Genomic DNA, 20976 nt, shown 5'->3' with positions numbered 1-20976 from the left:
TGAATACTAGGTTTAGATGTCTGTATGTGTAGGCCTTTATGTGAGCATCACTGGTGGAATGCGTATAAACTAAAGTAAATGTAGTATTACTGCAATGTAAAAACACAGTATTACAATTGTAAAATTGTACTTAAGTCCGGAACTAACTGTTGTATTAGTAAAATTACATAAGAGAACAAATGTAGTTAAAGTGTCAAAAGTAAAAGTAAACAATGCAGAGAATGACCCCTGTAAGTGTTACTCTATCAGCCTATATATCAAATGATGTTATTATTACCATTGTATTAATGTGGAAGTATCATGTTGATATATTGTTGGTTGAGATGGAGCTAATCTTAACTATTCTATGTACTGTGGTTTATTCTGTAACTATGCATCATATTCTCTAAGCTAGTCATGGTGTATTTTGTCCTAATTTAAAATAACAGCCAGTAACTGCAGCTGTCAGTGAGTTTATAGAAGTGCAATATTGTAATAATGTAGAGCAGTAGAAGTGTAAAGGAGCATAAAATGGAAGCATTTAATTTAAGTGCAGACACCAAAGATTTAACTGAAGTAGCCTGTGTAATATTTATTTACTATTTGCGTTTTAGAATTTGTATGAACATGTATTTTTTCCTCTCCTCTGACAAGAGACTATTTTGTACCTCAGTTTTTACTGAATTCTTATTATCTATTAATGATTTAAGTTTTTCTGTTGTGCCACTTAAATTCCCAAGATGAAATAAATAATGCGCACCATATTTAAATGAAGACAGAAAAAAAAAAAACCGAGTGGCCTCAATGGTAATGCAGGATAATACGATGTAGTAATCTCAGCGTTAATCTACATCATGCTCCTGGTCTCTTCCACTTCATTTAAACGTCACATAATAACCCAGTCCATGAGAGCACCAAAATCATTCATAAATACGCAACTCGAAATCCCGATTTTTCTACAGACACTGAAAGGCACCACAACACATCTCAATGGAACAATGAACTTGATCGTGTTTTTATTATATTACTGCGTTACAGCCGATAAATACAACGTGCAACACGATTCTGTGCTGTCACTGAATTAACCGTCAAACCTGAAATGCTCTACATTTAACCCACAGTGTTTATCACCACCATATGCTCAGTGAAGCCAATGCCTTGAGCAGGATGAACTGAATGAACCCAGCGAGACTTGATTTTTGTCGCCCTCTGGTGAATGTCTTCAAGTATGCCAGTTGATTCAAGACCCCTCAGGAGGAAAAACACACACACACAATAAATATTCAGACCGTTTAATTCATCAGCATTGTTGTCACAATATAAGACAGACTGTGATGCTTTGTAGAAAAATCTTTACACTTAGAGGTAACATAATTCAGACAATGTCAGCTAAAATGAACTTCTAACCATACATGTAATATAGTATTTTTTATTTCTACACATTTCCTTCATTGTTAGGCTTGCAAGTTTCCAGGTGGATACAATAAACATTAAAAAAACAACATACACTTCCACACATTTAGGTTGAATCTTTAAACAAAGCACTCAGTTTAAAGATGCTTGCAGGCCTGAGACACATTAAAACCATGGGTGCTGTTATGACGAACCCACACTAGGAATCTTTTTTTTTTTACTAACAAAGTATTAAAATAAATAGTTTTATCAGAGGAAAATGACCTAGGCAAAGGTTGCCTGAAGAAATCTGTAAACATGTGCCAAGCAATAACTGCAGTGCATCAAGTTCTAAGGAAACAATGGCAGCTAACACTAGGCATAACAATATCACTGAAATATGTATCACAGGATGAAAATATATTAACCGATTTAAATATAAAATCTGTCCACAGACCCTGTGCTTCGTAGGACAATTAAACTACTAGTGTACCTCAAATGTTTTTCTTATGCTGACATGGATTAGGTTCCCAAATGCCTTAGTGTGAAACCAGTTAGGTGTGTTTTATGCCTGCTGAACATCAAATATCGTGCACAGGATATTGACACCCTACAGACAGACTTGCAGAGAGGAAATATGCCCATTTCCTATAATGGCTTTGGAAGACCTACTCCAGCTGCATTCATTCACATGTCACCGTTACACTTTGGTCGTCAAACATTTGGCCTCTCTAGTTTCCCTTAACCTGACACAAACATTTTCCTTGTGTCTACAACATTACTTCAACTCATAATTGGCTCACAAAGCTTAATGCACAAATCATCTATAACGAGTTCCAGCAATTTTAAATATATCAAGTCCAGGTACAATCTTTGCAGTCGACTCATGCCTCTGCCACCAGAGGGGAAATGACATGCTGTTTGTGGTCCAGATCTTGGATGGTTTCAGTCATTCAGCAGTTCCCAGGCTTTTCTTTAGACAAACAATTATTTGGATCCACTGCTGCCACTCCAGGTTCTGCTCTACTGTACTGTACGTGGGAGAGAATCAGGAAGAGCTATCCCTCCAGGGGAGGCCGCAGAGGAATACACCCATCCATCTCCAGAGATTCAGGCCAGCCTTCATACTTGTTGCTGCTCTTACTGTTCTTCATACGCTAATGGAAACAACCCCAAGCAAACAGATGTCAACAAATTAGCCTGGGAAAGGCTTCACCAAACAAGTTTATACAGGCTGTTTTTAATTGCGTTAGCATTGAACTGTAGAGACAAAAAAAAAAATTGTACAAAGTATGAGATACAAGGATCGAAGCATTATCATTAACGCATGATCGAAATCACATTACATTTGTCTGTGATGCTGTATGTCTTCAACAAGGGGTCCATGACCCCTAGGGGATCGTCACAGTTAGGCTGAGGGGCCACCAAATCATTGTTTGGTAATTTAAGTTTTAATTTAAGGTTTTTCAAAATTTAAAACATGTCTGAAAAAACATACACATGAATGTTCATCAATTCATCAAAAACAAAACAAACAAACAAATAAAACCCCATAAGTCACAGCACACAACACTAATGCCATGCTGTTATCCATGAATCCTTGTGCAATCATGTGAGCTAACTAATGCTAAATCACTGCTCAGCACTTATCCATCAAAGAGAGGTAAACTGTTAGCTAACAGTTACATATAATTAAAATATATTGGCCAGTTAACTGTATTATTATTTTAAGTGTGTGGACATTCTTGTAGCCACAGTGTAATGTTTTGTAACTTTTCAAGCTCGTAAATATTGTCCAGCTCAGAAATGAACATGACGATCGTGAATGTGAAACTGTCAATCATTATTTTTATAGCTTAGTATGGTATGCACCATAAAAGGGTATGTTTATACATGGCACTTTAGGCCATTCATTCATTCATTTTCCATAACCGCCTATCCTGTTGAGGGTCGCAGGATGGCTGGAGCCTATCCCAGCTGACACTGGGCAAGAGGCAGGGTACACCCTGGACAGGTCGCCAGTCTATCACAGGGCTGACACATAGAGACAGACAACCATTCACACTCACATTCACACCTACGGACAATGTAGAGTCACCAATTAACCTGCATGTCTTTGGACTGTGGGAGGAAGCCGGAGTACCCAGAGAAAACCCACGCTGACATGGGGAGAACATGCAAACCTCACACAAACTCCCTTCCCTGGGTTCGAACCACGTGTCGCCCTCTTGCTGTGAGGCAAGTAGGGCCAGTTTTATATGTAGCTCACTTTTATGCAAGTTATAAGTTGTGTAACACAGTAATTTAACTTGTTAGCCTTTCTAAATTCAGAAATCACATTAAACTTACTCATCAAGCAATTATGGTGTTACTCATGTTACACAAGTTTATACATTTTTTGTATAATTGGTGGATGGACAAAAACAATTAAGTGTGTCAACAACAGCGATGCTCTCTGTAGCACCCGTTGACAGGCTCTTCAGCCTGGGGCTGACTCAGAGGAGGAGCAGGTTGTTTGACAAACAATTTACCAGTGCTTTAGTGATGAAAACATGCGAATCAACTGTTAAATGCACTTCATATGCTTTCATATACTGTTTTTTTCCTTCTTAAGCAATATTTCACTGACAGAATGGCCATTTGTATATCAGTTAATCATGCTGTTTCCTTCAATTTGTAAAGTAACTTTGTTTTTCTCTCAGAAACATATTGATTTATGGATTGTAAATGGATGTTTTGTTAAAGTGGTCTCCAATCAAACTCTCACACAACTCCTGCGGTATAATCCAAGTCTCATTTATCCTGTCATATGCTCAGCATTTGCCAAACACATACATCGTCCCTCAAACATTACTATTTAATACTGGACTGAAAGTGAATATTATCTGTGCTCTCTTCAAAGCCAGACTCCAATGGTTAACTTTTGTAGCACAAATGCATGTGTTTATGACGTGCTGAATGTATGACTGAATAAATGAGGCTTAGATTACACTGCACGAGTTGTGTGAGTGTTTGTAACCCGAGGTTTTTATACAGTCTTGCTGCTGTTAAACTTTGTCCCGTTCAATCTGTAAATGAATATATTAACTGTTTTCCAGGGAGGCATGTGAGAGAACAGAAAAGTCTCTTTTCTATTCTAAGTAACACAGCTCGACAATTCAATTTACAAATGTTATCATGTGGGTTCAGTTTGTCATCATCAGTCTGTCTCATATAATTTTATTTAGGCCTAATATGAGGCAATCAATATTTGTATCAGGCAGTGTCAGGAAGGCCAAGCTCTTTTATACTGCTTTTTTTTTTTTAATTGCTGGAGTTTTATTTTGAGCCAGTGCTATCTTGATTCTCCTATTCCCTCTCAATCATCACTTAAGACCCATTAGAAGTGTGTGGCAGTGTATTTTTCTGCAGAAACTCTGTCCTCTGCCTGCATTTTCCTATTTTGTTCTCATATTCTGTGTATGGCGTATGTGGGTGTGTACCCCAACAGCTCTCTGGTGAGGTCTGGGCTTCATAAAACGGTGGCAAGCCGGTGCCAGAGCATAAAAAGTAGGTATCCAAAAGGCACGGTGCTGAGGCAAAACTCCAAACGAAAGTGAATTTGGGGTCGGTGTTTGCTTTTACTTTCACTGGCAAGCCTGTTAAACTGTAACCAAGAAATCCTGTGAAGTATATCTTTGAGTGAAGTAATGCATTTCTTTAAAAAGGTGCAGAGCAATGTCCAACACTGTTCATCATGTGTTGGCACATTTAGAGGTGGGATGAATATTTAATTCAACTGTGTGCAACAAATCCTGAAAATACTGACCTATGAGTCATTTTGCATTGTTCTTTATATGACGACACAGTGAGGATTTACTTTTTAAGTTTTCTGTGAGCACGTAAGTGCAGGCACATCAAATGAGCTGGTGATTTCTACCCTTGGCCTCTGTTCAGCACTGACAATAACAGGAACATACCTGCTCAAACGGGCTCTTATTCTCGATGCCCTTGGCTCCCACAAACACCCAGCTATCTCTAAAGGCCAGCTCCTTCACTGCTGTGCTCCCAAGCTCCTCGAACAGCCTTCGAGACTCGTCGTTCAACCTATCAGACAGAAAGGAGGATAAAATAGCAGGTTAATTACCATTAAGTTTACTGAAATTAAATACAGGCCATTACCATTTCTCAGTAGGCTTGTCCTGGACTTTGACAAAGTCTCACAGATTAATCTTTCTGGTTCAACTCTGAGGTTTAATCACTTACAACTGTGATGTGTTTTTAAGCTATAATGCGTTAAAGGGAAACAGAGGGATTTACGATCATGCTCATTTTGTTACACTGAAAAACCATCAAGTGTTCATTAACAAATAAACCAGCCGCCAGATGTCATTTAAATGTAATATTAAAAATGAAATCCTGATTCCTGACACCACATGGGCACATCTTTACCCACGGGCTATTTTCCCTTCAGATTAAAATTCCTGACTGGTCTGCTCACTTCCTTCAGTGACAATTTGGAGCTTTTGCTCTCAAACCAAGTTAAACTTCAAAGACATATGCAAATGCAAATTTGTTAAGCAAGTGACTCCTCATGGTATCAACTGATGGCTGGTATACCGACTCCACGCTGAGGCAAATAGTCTTCAATGCTTTAAAGATCCTGTGTGTCGGATTTAGTGGCATCAAGCAGCATGTAGGGGAACTACAGTGAATGGCCCTATCTAGAGCCAGTGTTTTGTTTGCCTGCTCTGGGCTACCGTGGAACAACATGGCAGACTCTGTGGAACAGGACCCACTCCGTGTGTAGATATAAACGGCTCATTCTAAGTAGAGTTGGGTATCGAAACCCTATTCAACCAGTGCCCACCAGACCAGATCATACCTCAGGTTTCGGTGACTCATTTCAGTGCCAGATTGTTTGCGTAGCAGCGGGTTGGGCGGGGGGCGCGGGGGTGATTACAGTTTAGGCTATCTGTCACTGAGTAAATGCTACAACTCCTTAAGACCCAGGCCAGGCATCCATGTCTTACATGCCACCTGCTGACTGAAGTGAGGAGGGTTAGACCTGAAATTAGCAAGCGAAGTTAGCCTCCCATTGGAACCTCAACAGACTCACTTAAGGTGGTCTGTTAAGGTGGACCCACTGTTATTATTATCCTGACAATCTCAGCTGCTCCTGAACAGATAATGGAGAAATGTCTGACTGTAGAGTCTCTCCTGAGTGAGGGAGACAATTATTGATCCCCACACAAAATTTATTTCGCTGTTAATGTACTGTAACTCTTATTTGGTGTTAAAATTGACCATTGCTTTGAGCTCCACTCTGAAAATAGTATCAGTTCAGACACCATTTAGGCAGCAGTACCATTTTAAAAGTATTGTTTGGCACCACTATCAGAAAAGACCTACATGATAACCAACCATAATTCTAAGGCAAACACAACAATCCTTATTTTCACGTTATTATTAGTCTGAGTGAGCGGAAGTTCACTGCATAGATCAGCCTCTCATTGGGCGGAACGAGCCACCCACTGAAGTCCCGCCCTACCACCTCCAGTTGTGTAGCAGTTTTCAACCATTTTCAACACGTCCTTTACTAACTTTTGCGGTGTTTGATCTTGTGGGGATGTAGCCATTTTTCTGTCATGGTTCACGTCCTGTAAGCGATATTTTTGTGGGCGTGTTACACCAAAACCTGTTCCCCCAAGCAGGACTACATTATTATAAACTAAAGAAAACACCGTTATGAATTTTATGTTCCATTTCTGCCCTAAATCTTACACACTGGACCTTTAATACTATATTTTTGTTAAGTCTGAGATTTTTAAGATGTTTGAATAAATGAATTTATGGAATCTTGTATATGTGGAGTCTGTAATGTTAAATTTCATTGTAAAGATAAACAGACAGGCAGCAGCTGTTGCTCTATAAAACTTGTTGGACATTTGTCCAGCTGTTTTTAAGCAATGGAAATATGCTATAAATATGCTATTCTCTGTAGCAGTACAAGATAATTATTTTACTCTCTTCTAAAATGATGTATTCTTTTAGCTTCAGCTGACAATTTATCTGTGGAAATTGCTTTGAGGTGCATCTAAGGGGGAAAGAGAGGGGTGTTGGACTGGAACTGACAGCATGTGATGAATTCTTACTTTGTAGCTGCATCATCAAAGGAAGCAACAAACACAAGTGTTCCTTCATGGAGCGGCCGGAGAAACTTCAACAGGTCAGAAATATCTGAGAACGAACATCAGATGAGCCTTGATCTGAGCTTTATAGCTTGTCATTGCCAAACCATATGCACCATATGTGAAATATGCACTATACATTAGCATCTGGTTTTCATTACCTCCTGCCCATGTATCAAAGTTCTTAGTGTCCAAGAGCTCTCCTGTCACCCCTGGAGCAAAGAAACATCAGTCAGATGGAATAATAACACAAATTAACAGGAGCTTAAAATATTAATGCAACACAGTCAGTTAAAAGATAGATGAGGACTCTCTTACCGTTCACCAAAGCTATGTTTAGTCCTCTTCCAACATTGTTCTTCACACTGCTGACTAACCTGTAAAACAGAAACACAAACTGTTGCAACACGAGTTGAAGCAACTTCCTTGCCTTGCACATACACATTAATCTACACACTTAGACACACTGGCTGGAACTTGAGATACAACAATAAAATATAATAAGAACCAAGACTACAGACAAAAGCAAAGAAATGGGGGACAGACAGACTGAAAGAATACTTGCATTCAGCTCCCCAGACAGGCTTGGAGGCCTGGTTATGACAGCACAGAGGGAAAAAACAGAACAGAGTGTAAAACAAAACAAAAAAAAGACAGACAGACAGACAGCAGGGGAGACAAGGACATAGATGAACAGAAGCCGGTAAGCACGGAATCTCACATCTTGTCCTCCAAGCAGATTTTGGGCCCGATGACATTGGCAGCACCAGACACCAGGCGGAAAGCCAAATGTTTTGGAGGACAGGGAGCGGAAAGTCCACATTTATACCTTCGGGGGCGTGTTTCAGCTAAAATATACGATACATTTGTCAGTGGTAACACAGAAGATCATACAGACATAACGTTATCATGATCATATTTGATAGAAAGAGTATTTTTTCAACTTACCAGGTGTTGGTTCCTCACTTGCACCTGAAAGAAGAAACAGTTTTCACACTCACAATCAGAAAGTCTTGTTGATATTATACACAGAGCCTTCATCAAACATGCTTCAAACATTAAACCAACACTTGTACTTTCTCTTTAGAGTTGCTGCTCACAATTATTTTCTTCCACATGTAGCAGCTAGAACCACTGAATGTTAGCAGCTAGAACCACTGAATGTTAGTCATTCTTGTTTGATTAATTGTTCTCAACTAGGGCAGCATTGTGCGATTATTTTCATTGTCAATTAATCTGTCAGTTATTTTCTTAATTAACTGATTAGTTGTTTGGGCTATAAAATGTCAGAAAATGGTTATAATGTTGATTTGTGTTTCCCAAAGCACAAGATGGCGTCCTCAAATGTCAAAAATATTAAGTTTACTGTCATGAAGTCGTAAAGAAACAAAGAAATGTTCACTTTTAAGAAGCTGGGAGCAGAGAATTTAGACTGTTTTCCTTACAAAATTACTCAAACCTTTAAATCGCTACTCAGATTAGTTAGCTATTAATGCAATAGTTGGCAACTAATCAATTAATTGTTACAGCTCTAGTGTCAACTAATTTCCTGTCCAGCAACTTATCTGAATCACTACCTCTCTTACCGCTGAAGAAGTGGCGCACAGATGAACCGCTCTCCCCTCCGAATAAGGTATTTGCCAGCAGCCAGGTGAGCCCCACCAACAGAAGCACAGCCAAAGCTCTGAGAGGGCCTGTCAAGAGGAACAGGACATACCAGTCAAGGCAAGACACATGGGATTACTACCGCACTAACAAGTTCCCACTGAAATGAAGTAAATGTTAACCAACCTGTTAATCTCATGATTCACTGTCTCACAGATCTGGAAAGAGATTTTTAAAAGAAAATAGTTATATTAGAGATATGTCAAAAACTTTATAAACACAGTGTTTTCATTTTCCATTTATCATAAGTTTAATAAGGGAGATATAAAACAAAAAGGGGGCACAGTAAAGGAAGGAAATACAATACAACACAATAAAAGGTCGATTAAATACTAAGCGTTTTCACACCATTTTGAAGACTTTGTGTGAAGTCTTGAAGGAAAATAGCGGATCTTCTTTTCCTAAAACTGCACTTGCGTATAGTAAACTTACCTCTTAAAGTAATAACACTTGCTATACAATTGATCTGGGGTCGTTTGATTTAAAGTTTAGTATGGCATGTTTAACAGAAAGCTTACAATGGCCAGGCAAGATGGCTCTGCAGAGATGACGTTTGAAGGGGTGACATGAACCCAAACCATCGTAAAGACGAGGCAACAGATGATAATTCATTTGACAACATAATTAACCACTTCTATGAACTTATAAACGAGCATCGATTGATCTTACCTGCTGTGTCCACGCTTCAGGCGAGCACTGCCTTTTCTTTTCACCTTTGCTGGTATGTAATGAACGGTAACGAGGAGCTGTTGCTCTTGCCACTCGGGACTTTGACTATTTCTTGCGCTGTTTCCTCATTGAGACTCGTCTGGTGTAAATCAGCTTTCAAACGCGGAGATAGGATTAAGTTAATTTGCTCAGTCGGCCATTTACACGAGTCTCATTTCTTCGCTTTTAACAAGCATGGAAAAAATTATGGATGGTTTATTCCATCTGTCTTCCGGACATAATGCCACCCCCACCTCTGTGCCTGCGGAGTCTGCGCAAAGCTGCTCACGTGAGCAAAACTGATTTAAATATTTAACGATTTGTTCTTTCTTTTATTTAAAATTAAAATATGTGTAATAAATCGATACCTTCTCCCTTTAACTGTCACGAAAGCTGCCACTCGGTTTTAAAACAATAAATAATTAATTGTACTGACAATAAACAGCTGCCGGAGCACCACGCCTCCTCCTCGTGCACGCGACTGAAGCTTCAAAATCAAGATGGCTGCCCACAGTGCTGTGCTCTCGATGTCCAAAATTATAAATCCTTTCTGGGGTGGACGACTTGGAAATACTGTTAAAGTAAGACAAGACATGTCGCTGTTGTCATATAGGTTGTGGACGCTATTGTTGTTGTTGTGTGGCCCTAAATGAAAGTCTTTTTTTTATTTTATTCTTATTTTATCTTAACACAAGGTCATATGGTTAATATCATAACGTTGCAGTTGAATAAGCGAGACAGCAGTCTGTAGTCTTCTGTCAGAGATTGAGCTGGTTGCGTTAAAGTTTTGCTAAACTGCTTGAACGCTCTAATAATAAAATGCATTCACAAACACCATGTAAACAAATTGTCTTTACTTTGTATTTCAGGTATTTGGAACAACTCTGACAAGTCACAGGAACAAGGCCACTGTGAGTGAATCAGATTCTCTGTGGGTTGTTATCCTGTTAGAATGAGTAGCTGTGATTTTTGTCCATTTGTATGTACACCATGTTCCAAATTATTATGCACATGCCATTACAGTCAAGACAATTAAGGATTATTTTTTATCCTCAGCAGTTATATTATAATGTGGATGTTACAAGTAGCAAAACTATAGATGACAGAGACAGTATCTTTTTTAATATTTTGAAAAGAATTCAAAACCCAGTGTTACAAATTATCACGCACAATTCAATTTGAGACTATTCAATAGGTCAAAATAAATAAATAAATAAATGCAGTTAAATTAAAAAGAAAATTACAGATCAAGTCACACATCAAAATATGAAGGGATAGTTAAGTTTTTTTGAAGTGGGATTGAATAGAGTACTTAGCTATAGACAGTGTATTACATTTAGTAGATGTCAGTCAGCACGCTCCCAGTTTGGAGAAGCAGGCCAGAGTCTGACACAGAAGCTAAGCAATGCACTACTGTGGACGGGGTCAGCAACAAAATGCTTTTTAACAATCTAAAAAAAGTCCCAACTTAAAAAAACTTTCTTAATCATACTCTTGTCAAAGCCACCAGACTCCATTGGGATGAACAGTAGTTTTACCCTGCTAAACACAGGAGCTGGTGGTCTACCACTGCTTTGATGAGTTAGTTAGTTTGTGTTATTGTGTGAATGTGGGGAATCCATACTTATCTTAACGCCAAAGTAACAAGATAACACAAACAAAATAAGTGAACAAGGCAGCAGCAGACCAGCAGCTCCTTTATTCAGCAATGTTAAATTACTGTTTTTCTTTAAGCAGTCTGGCTTTGAAGAGAGCGATAGGACGGCTTCATTTAGCCATTAGAAATAACTGTATGACATTAAGGTGAAGCAGTGAAAATAATCTCAATCTTGTATACACTTAAGATGTTATAGATTTTTTTTAGGTGGGACTTTTTTAGGTGACGGAAATACATTATGCTGCTGACCCTTCCATAGTAGTAGATTGCTTAACTTCCATGTCAGACTCCTGCCTGCTTCACCAAACTGAGGATGCGCTGACCACCAGCTACTGTATGTAATATACCATCTATGGAAAAGTACCTCATACAACAACACTTAAAAAAAAATGGAACTATCCCTTTAACATCTCCCTCTATTGAACTTGAAAGTCCAGCTATAGTTTCAGCCTGTATTCTTCTGAAGTATACTGCCACACACCCTTATGGATCTAACTTTTGAGGATGCCCTACAGGTTCTCAGTAGGGTCGAGTTCAGGGGATGATGGTGGCTACACCATGATTTTTTTCTCCCTTTGTGCCTTTAGCAGCCGAGTCTTGTTGGAACAGAGTGGCCTTTCACCAAACATCCAGAATTCCATTTGTCTGGACCATCCAGTGTAGCACGGCATGCATCAGTTAATAAAACAGTTTGAAAGTTAGTCCTTATGTATTTCTGAACCCACTGAAACATTTGTCTTTGTGAGCACTGGTGTGGGGTGGCCAAAATACAGCTTTTTGTAGAGTTGCAAGCCTCTGGAGGATCCTGCATCGATAGGAGAGGTGCTTGGGCCTCCAGAGACACCAGCAGCTTCAAATACCTGTTTGCTGCTCAATAGTGGCTTTTTGTAGCTCTCCTTGTAATACTTTTAGTTTGCATGACAGAAACTGATACTATTTATCCAAAAAAGATAGGACAAATAAACCTAGGAAGAACTTATTGGAAAAATAGCAACCAAATGTTTTTTTAAAAACTGAAATCATACAGATTTTTTACTTCCATAATAGTTTGGAACACAGTGTCATGGCACTGATAATGCCATAAAAATCACTGCTACTCATTAAACCATTTATTTCTAAGCTGTATGGCTTTGGGTGTAACTTTGGGAGTGGCATGGTACTTTTTGTATCTGTTATAATGTAACCTGGGGGCTGCTATATACCTTTGTTTCCACCCTCTTGGGGGAGGAGAGGTTATAATGCCTCTGTACTTGCTGTTCTTTCATGTGGCTGTCAAAGTAACTCTTGTGCTTCTGCTTTCCTTGCTGTGCATCTTCAACAGCAGAGAGACAACATTGTAAGTAGCTGACTTTGATGTGGTTTTCCTGATGACAATACACGCCTCACAAACAAGACAGAACATTCCCATTTTATACGTGGACTGTGTGATGTAGAAAAAGACAGAAGACCTTCTGTGAACACTGATGTACTTCACAGTGTCAGTAATGTCATGGGATTTCACATGTCAGACAATTAATCGATGTATCCGTCTTGGCAATTCCAGTGTCATTTTATCTTAAATACAAAATTGTTCCTGATTCACAATATTTAAAAAAAAATCAAATATGATGACTTTGATCAATGATAAACATCAGTAGTATATTGCTTAACCCTTAATAACAATCAACTTTTTTACTGCTTAACGTTACCCTTACAGTCTTCCTTGGTGCTTTGGCTTTGTAAAACTTTACTGGTGATTTTGCATTTTCTAGTCCATTTACAATAGATTTTTTTCCCCTCCATTTCACTGCGGTATGAAAACTGACTTTCACAAATTAGAAAATTGCTTTATTAAATGGCAAGTTACTGCAGTGTTTTGTGCTGAATTCCATAAGAGTTACAGTGATTAATTGATAATAGATCAGTTCTCAACTATTAAATTAAATGCAAACTAATTTGATTATTAATTAATTATTAATTATAAATTTTCTGATTCAAGCTTCTTAAATGTGAATATTTTCTGGTTTCTTTCAGATTCAATTCATTTATTGGTCTCCTTAGTGAAATTTGTGCAACTAACAAGCAACTGAATGTTAATGGTAAAGGATGATCTGTCTGACGAAGGCGTCAAGTCTCTGCATAATGAATTTCATTTTGTACTTGTGCTAGTTTAACAGTGGTAGGTTGGAAATTAATCTAAAACATGTAACATCATGAGTTAACATATCAGCAAAAATGTATGTAAACATAGGTGATTTGTAGTTGCATTAAGACCTCAAAAACCATCATGTTTTTCTTTAGGTTCAGTGCCGTTAATAATGTATAAAATGCCAATGTTACAGCCCCCTCCTGCAAAGTATGGAGGCAGACACACTGTGACTCTCATACCTGGAGATGGAATCGGCCCAGAGCTGCTAAGTCATGTCAGAGAGGTTTTCAGGTTTGTTGGACTTAATCTAAATTTTAAAAAGATCATTTTCAAAGGTTTGACTACAGGCAGGTGAGCACTGTCTCACCACGTGGTTTGTTTTGATGCTTTAGGTTCAGCTGTGTGCCGGTGGACTTTGAGGTGGTACATGTCAACTCTGCAATGGAGACCGAGGATGATATCAACAACGCCATCACTGCCATTCGCCGTAACGGAGTTGCCCTTAAAGGCAAGCAAGCCCCTTTGTTTCTGTGTCACAAGCTGAGCATGGACACATGAAAAGTACACCACAGCTGTGAGAAGTATGTAGTTTATTATAAGAGCATGACATAGAAGTTTAACTGTGACATTACTTAACTGTCCTGATAGGTAACATAGAAACCAAACATACCATGGCGCCATCTGTCAAATCCAGGAATAATCTCCTACGGTAAGAGTTTTAAAGAAATATTCAGGACCTTTGATATCTATCTATCTGTCAGATAGCTTACATGTCTTCTATGATTTGGTCCTTCATGTCACTTGACCCCTTGTTTTGTTCCACGTGTATATCAACAGCACAAGCTTAGACCTGTACGCCAATGTGATGCACTGCCAGTCGCTCCCTGGAGTCCAGACACGCCACAAGAACATTGACATCATGATCATCAGGGAGAACACAGAGGGAGAGTACAGCAGTCTGGAGCACGAGGTCAGACAGAACAGAAACAATCAATTCTACTGTCTGCTGAAACACACGCTTAAACTCCCTCCTTTAAACACTGCTTTCCTGTCTGTGTGTGTCTTCCCTTCATCTTCTTGTCTTATTATTCTCTGTTGAAATGGGAGTTAGATACCAACCATGCACTACTGAAAGTACAGCATTCATTTACTAAGGGAAAAACAGTGGGCCTCAATCACCAACTGTTCTTAAGAAGAAATTTCTTCTTGGAACCCACTTATGCAATTTGCATGAACATTCTGACATTGATCAATGTTTTCTTGTTTGGGATTTGCCTAATGAATGGGAGTCTGATTTTGTGGACCCAAAGGATGTTTGATTTCTTTTTTATACCCATATGTGCTTTTTTCTACAGTAATGTTCTCAGTTCTAAAAAAGAAAACGCACCCATATACTCAGAACATTCCTCCGGGTGCTCTCAATATCATCGAGAACAACTTTCCCATTTCATTGTCTTATGTCATCACATGTTTGAGTTGTGGCTCTCTAATTTTTGGATTTGGGAGAGTCTCTTAAGGGCTGATTTATGGTGGGGCGCTCAACACTTTTGATGAGTGACGCTCAACAAAAACTACGTATTTTTGACACTGTCCTTTCATGTCAAGCATCTGGAAAATTTTGTTATGTCGTGGATAATGTCATGTTTTGTCTCACAGTATGATTGGGCGGTGTTACTAACGTCAGCATGGGGATATTAGTTTTCATTCCACACCCACTTTAACGTGGATTCAGCCTCTCTGTCCACAGCAGCAGCCATCTGTCAGCAGTAGCTCCTGGGGAGCTCGGTCAGAGGACAGTGGTTGGCCAAACCGCCATCACCAGCCTGAGCTACAGGAGACATTAACTGAGCCAAATTAGTTTTCATGTCAGCTTCATGGGAAGAACAGTATTTCTGTTTAGTATTTAATGATTTTATTTTCCAGCTCATGGAAGTCAATGAGGGGAATTTTCTCTCACAGACAGACTGCAAGCTGATCAATGAATGTATGGATAATTAAATAAAATCACACATACAGTGGGATATTTGTGTGGCTTAAACAGCTGTCTGTGCAGATTATACTTCACTAAATTTGAGAGAAATATACCCAGAGTGTAAAAAAATAAAAAGCAAGGCAAATTGAAAACAACATGCAACTGTTTAATTTCTGTCCAGTGACACTGATTAAAAGTGTTGAGCTTCCTATCATAAATCAAGCTTTAATGTAAAGCAGGAATCACATGTATGTATTTTGAAAATGGCCGCAGTTCCCCTTTAAACAGACTGAGGCACATTAAATTTCTTAGTTGCCACTTTATGAAACTTTGAGAACAATAAAAAATTTGCACAAGCCTAAAATGGATGTTGGTGTGTGGACAGCGATGTGCAGTTACAGCCTTATGTTACCTTTTACACAGAGGAAGTATCCGAGTCAGCTCTACACAGTGACATACTCTGCTTCACACATGACTCAAAACAATGTTATGAAATTATTGACTGCACCAAATAGTTAAATGTAGTTGACATTTGTTGGTCAATCTCCTTCCTGTCTTCTCTTAGAGTGTATCAGGGGTAGTGGAGAGTCTTAAGATCATTACCAGGAACAATTCCCTCAGGATCGCCGAGTATGCCTTCAAGCTGGCCAGGGAAAAAGGTCGTCGTAGGGTCACCGCCGTACATAAGGCTAACATCATGTGAGTTACTTTGAGGCATATGCATCATGCTGGAACCGTCTGGCCTCATGAGTCTTACATAATACTCCAAGTTTCTTAGAGCTACAAAAATTGAATTTGGCCTTATTGCTCCAACAGGAAACTCGGCGATGGCTTGTTCCTGCAGTGTTGCAAAGAAGTGGCCTCTGGTTACCCCGACATCACATTTGACAGTATGATTGTGGACAACACCACCATGCAGGTAATGGATGATTAAATTTCATGACTCGTGAGACCTGTTCACACAGGACTAGTGTTATCCGGGGATCTTGTGATGTAGAAATCACCACCACAAGTCTGTGATTTGTGTGTAGCGTTCACACAGGATAAACAAAGGGTCATTTGTAACCCCACTTTAGAAAACACCAAAACCCTACACAGCACCGTTAGGGTGTATAAACAATGTTAACCTCCTTTTTTTCTTTTTTAATGTTGGTTAAACAAACAAAACCAAGTCCACAACACTTTGTCATCCATCTCATCATCTGTCGAAATTTTGCTCATCTGATGGTTTCAAGCTTGCTCTTTGTGCAAGCAGGTCTCCATACGCTGTGGTGAGATGAGCCTCCTGCACCCAAAGTGCTGTCAAAACTTTCATTTGTAATTGACAACACAGCAGCTGTAGTTTTTGACCGGGGAAGAGGCAGTAAAGAGGTGTGGAGAAAACAAAAAAGCTAAATACAACCCAAAATCAGAGAGATGTGTATTCGCACTGGACTTATATTATCACATGACCTCTCTGTTTGGCAAAATATGGCAGGTCATTTGTGGTGGAATTTTTACTTGACAAATTACAGACGTGGCAGATTCACACTAGATTAATATCACAGACAATCTCTGCAAATATTACTAATTACTAGAGATCCCCAGGTAAGACTGGTCTTGTGCGAGTACAGCTTTAGTTTATAAAAGTCGTTTCTAAGTTATTCACATACTGCTTTGTTAATCTGTGTCTTTAGCTGGTGTCCAAGCCCCAGCAATTTGATGTGATGGTGATGCCCAATCTGTACGGGAACGTGGTGAGCAACGTGTGTGCAGGCCTGGTGGGAGGGCCTGGCCTCGTGCCCGGTGCTAACTACGGCCGTGACTATGCTGTCTTTGAAACGGTGAGTGTTTGGCAGTTCACGGTTAGTAGGACAGTGTCTCCTCTGTGTTTTGAAGAGTGGAAAATACCGTCTGATATATTGTGACTCTCTCAGGCCACAAGGAACACAGGGAAGAGTATTGCGGACAAGAACATTGCTAACCCCACTGCCATGCTGCTAGCCAGCTGCATGATGCTGGACCACCTCAAGTAAGCTTTTCCAGATAAAATACTTCTATTGCACACCTGCTTGTGGTTCTGTCTGAGTTGCAATGCTGTCACTGTGGTGTACAGTAAATAATTCTTTCACCTGTGCATCTTCAGGCTTTATGACTACGCAGCTATGATCCGAAGTGCAGTCCTCACCACCATGAATGAAACCAGGGTAAGTCATCCTTCACTGACAGGTCACTGCCCTCACCTGTCTCACTGCCACAAAGCTAACAGGCTTTGTTGTGTAGTGTGATGTTGGCCCTGGTGGCAGGTCTGGCACGCTTCCCAGTGGGCATCACAATACATTCACACAAAGCAGCATCGTTCCCTTTCAGCGTCACAAAGCTCTTATGAAGTGCTGTGTTGCATGTTATCTCGTTTTACATTGTTTGGCACCGACATTAATCACGGTCCTTTAGCTCATTCAAAAACATGATCTGCTTATCATCCAAGGCAGCAGACTGCTTCCTGCCTTGGCAGCATTTTTGAGAGATATGTGATATGTACTTTATTTAAACTAATCAGTTATCTTGGGCGTTACAAAGCCCAGGATGCAGTGACAGTGCCTTTGCAAAACTGTGTCAGGGGGAACTTGTTTTGGTGGAACATTTGGATTTGGTGAGGCGAGCACTGTCAGTAAAACGTTGAATTCACCGCAAATGAAAACACCACAAAAACAAGAGCAGATGTCGACCCTGTGATTCAGCTTTTACTGATTGAACAAGACAAACATAATTGGAGAATTGGTACCCTTAAGGTAAAGCCTGACTATACTTCAGCTCCGGAGGAACTCACTGGACTGGTTAAACAGATGATGAACCCAGGCAATTTCCTGGCTGTATGTGGCTCTTGCAGATTGTTATTAGATGATATCACAGAAACTCGTGAGAAGTGAAACAGATGGGCACATTAGTGAAGTCAATGTCACTGACACACATTGCTGCCAGAGTGAAAGATCTGGCAAATCGACTCAGAGAGGAAGTCTATGCTTTTCTCAGGTGCATTCACAAGTAGTCGCCTTATTGTATAATCCAAATCTTCATCAAAACCTGCCATTTTCAGTGTGTAGATTGTTTGCTCGCAGGTTGTTGTTCCGATAGCAAAGGGGACTTTAAAACTGTAACATGCATAAAGCAGAAAGGGGGGGGAAGTTTTTTTGTTTTTGTTTTTTTTTGAGCATCCTGTTTGTTTTTTCTTTTTCTTGCAGTTGCATACAGCTGATATCGGGGGTCTGGGCACCACGTCAGAGGTGGTCCAGTCCATCATGAGGATCATCCAGAGTAATGGACAGCTCACATCTCAGTTCTAAACACACATATCAATCACAGGTGTGAGTGTGAAGAGGTTATCCATGCATGTCTGTTTCCATGGCGTCGGGTCATAGCACTGACAAGAACGTTTCCTTTTTTTGTTCTTGTTCACACAGTTTACTGATCACTGTACAAACAACCTTTTATCCACACACCTGTGAGTTTGGCGTGTAATAATGTCCTTGGCAAGACAGATTTTAAAACGGTACGGTTATTTTCTGAGTTCAAGTTAAAAAATTCTGTTTTTATAAACTGTTATGAAACATGAAAAGGCATCTCTTGTTAAATGTCACTGGCCTGCCACATGTTAGGGTGAGAAATACTTAAAATATCACATATCAATGCACATGCATTTCCCACTCTGCCTTCTCCACTCTGGATCATTATTTATTCTCCAAATTATAACTACGTTACAGCCTTTTAATCAACCAAAATGTGCTATGATCGTTAATGCCTTACCCTTATGTGTCATACTGTAACTTTAATATCAAGGTGCCTGTTATATGTTACATGTTCTGTCCTGTGTGTTCACATCAGATCAACTGTACATTAAAAACTGTAATGTAGCTATTTCAGATATACTGTATCAGAGGAGGTGCACATCCTGTTGTCTTAAAGTCTAAGCAGACAAGAGCTTTTAAAGCCAGACATGAGAAGGCTGCTTTTATCATAACTGTGGGCGGATATATATACTGTATAACACAAATAAAGAAGAAATAATCTTCCCTATTGTGATGTTTTTGGACAGATGTTTGAATATAAACGTCTCTCGGATGATAAATAGACTTTCAAACTATATATATGTACACTCAGCATATCTGGGTGTTTCTATTATTTTGTGCACCCTAACCTTTTCTTTAAGATGTACCCTCGCACCTCTGTTAGATGCACCACCCTTCCTTTGAATTCATTATTAACTGAATATTAGTTATCGCTGTTAAAAAATGTTTCTTGTAAAACTTTTATAATATTTAACAATATTGTTGCGGCATTTTTTTATACAATGTAACTCTAAATGTTTAGGTTAGTTTGGTAAAGTTTGCATTTTGTACTGCTAGTGGCAGAAGCCGGACGCTTAGCTGTTTTAACCACGTAGCCATTACTTTAAGATAACTGTATAGTAATTAATTTTAGCTATCTTTTCAAGCTATTTATCATTTACTGTTATCTGACTATTCAAACTGTATATTCCTTATTTTAACCTTCTTTTTTTTTAAGTATTTACACATTACTTTTAGCAAACTGTTTAGATTTCTCTGCCTGCTTGGTAACTACTTTTTACCCACTCCAATTGCAATACATTGTGTGCAAGTTACAGCTGACTCGGTATATGGATATATATACATTTTTTATTTTATTTTCTAATCAAATTGTTATTTAAAAGTGGTGTTCACATTAGTTGAGCTACACCACAGTATTTCCATATACCCCCCCTGGTAACTACAGACGTACCTCTAAAAGTACAAGTACCCCTGATTGGGAATCAGTGGGCTACAGTTCAACAGTACCACAAACTAAATCCTTAGAAATGATCATACAGTTGAATCAACATCTCTTTACAACTGAACATTACAGCTGTCATAAAGGTAGAATTCATGTCAGGACTACTATATGAGGCTGCATTAGTTTTGGCAGTAGGTGTACCTAATAATCTGGCAGCTGAGTGTGTAAAGTCTTTATACAACACGAGTTTTTTTATGCTGAGATCAGTAAAGATTTATCTTGACTCTTTGCCTCTGCTTTAAAGACAGAAGCTCTCTCCCGGCCTCTGGCTGGGGATAATGATTATTTCTCTCCAAATAAGATAAAGCTCACTGATCCTTCCGTTTGTTTTACAATTTCACGCTCCATCAATGCCTTGCATGCACCATCGGATGACAAGTTGCTGTTTTACATTTCATCACTAGGTGGCAACACCACTGTCTAGAGTCACCACTACACTGTAACCCTGCAGCAAATTGAGCTCAACTGTTTGTGTGTG

At 39.2% G+C, this 20976-nt stretch overlaps 2 protein-coding genes across 5 annotated transcripts; one reads left to right on the top strand and one right to left on the bottom strand.

Moving 5' to 3' along the window:
* Positions 1-1261: 1261 nt before the first annotated feature.
* On the bottom strand, positions 1262-10187 carry fam3a (FAM3 metabolism regulating signaling molecule A). The gene is made up of 10 exons (XM_049580554.1): positions 9876-10187; positions 9333-9364; positions 9128-9235; positions 8490-8513; positions 8263-8389; positions 7860-7918; positions 7703-7753; positions 7506-7590; positions 5331-5457; positions 1262-2528 (listed from the first exon to the last, which is right to left on the bottom strand). Exons 2-10 carry the CDS (start codon positions 9343-9345, stop codon positions 2430-2432), a joined length of 693 nt encoding a protein of 230 aa, XP_049436511.1. The 5' UTR covers positions 9346-9364; positions 9876-10187; the 3' UTR covers positions 1262-2429.
* Positions 10188-10356: 169 nt separating this feature from the next.
* On the top strand, positions 10357-19202 carry idh3g (isocitrate dehydrogenase (NAD(+)) 3 non-catalytic subunit gamma). 4 transcript variants are annotated; one of them, XM_049580550.1, is made up of 13 exons: positions 10357-10495; positions 10784-10825; positions 12893-12907; positions 13893-13990; positions 14092-14207; positions 14348-14408; positions 14537-14669; positions 16237-16370; positions 16488-16590; positions 17348-17494; positions 17588-17682; positions 17797-17857; positions 18893-19202. In XM_049580550.1, exons 1-13 carry the CDS (start codon positions 10415-10417, stop codon positions 18992-18994), a joined length of 1188 nt encoding a protein of 395 aa, XP_049436507.1. In that variant the 5' UTR covers positions 10357-10414; the 3' UTR covers positions 18995-19202. The 4 variants fall into 4 exon arrangements, with proteins under 4 accessions (XP_049436507.1, XP_049436508.1, XP_049436510.1 ...); XM_049580551.1 differs by lacking the exon at positions 12893-12907; XM_049580553.1 differs by lacking the exon at positions 12893-12907 and having other exon boundaries at positions 10784-10852.
* Positions 19203-20976: the final 1774 nt, after the last annotated feature.

Source organism: Epinephelus fuscoguttatus, linkage group LG7 (assembly GCF_011397635.1).
Source record: "Epinephelus fuscoguttatus linkage group LG7, E.fuscoguttatus.final_Chr_v1".
NCBI lineage: Eukaryota > Metazoa > Chordata > Actinopteri > Perciformes > Serranidae > Epinephelus > Epinephelus fuscoguttatus.
The sequence above is the reverse complement of the archived record's forward strand: the minus strand, read 5'-3'. Positions and strand labels throughout refer to the sequence as shown.

What these genes read in the sequence shown, in the direction of transcription:
- fam3a (XM_049580554.1), bottom strand. An exon ending in TGTGCGCCACTTCTTCAGCG is followed by an intron (nt 8,514 to 9,127) that starts GTAAGAGAGGTA and finishes TTCTTCTTTCAG; the next exon opens with GTGCAAGTGAGGAACCAACA. An exon ending in AAACATAGCTTTGGTGAACG is followed by an intron (nt 7,754 to 7,859) that starts GTAAGAGAGTCC and finishes TCTTTGCTCCAG; the next exon opens with GGGTGACAGGAGAGCTCTTG.
- idh3g (XM_049580553.1), top strand. Translation starts at nt 10,415, where the DNA reads ATGGCTGCCCACAGTGCTGTGCTCTCGATGTCCAAAATTATAAATCCT. An exon ending in GACTTGGAAATACTGTTAAA is followed by an intron (nt 10,496 to 10,783) that starts GTAAGACAAGAC and finishes TTTGTATTTCAG; the next exon opens with GTATTTGGAACAACTCTGAC. An exon ending in ACTATGCTGTCTTTGAAACG is followed by an intron (nt 17,495 to 17,587) that starts GTGAGTGTTTGG and finishes TGACTCTCTCAG; the next exon opens with GCCACAAGGAACACAGGGAA.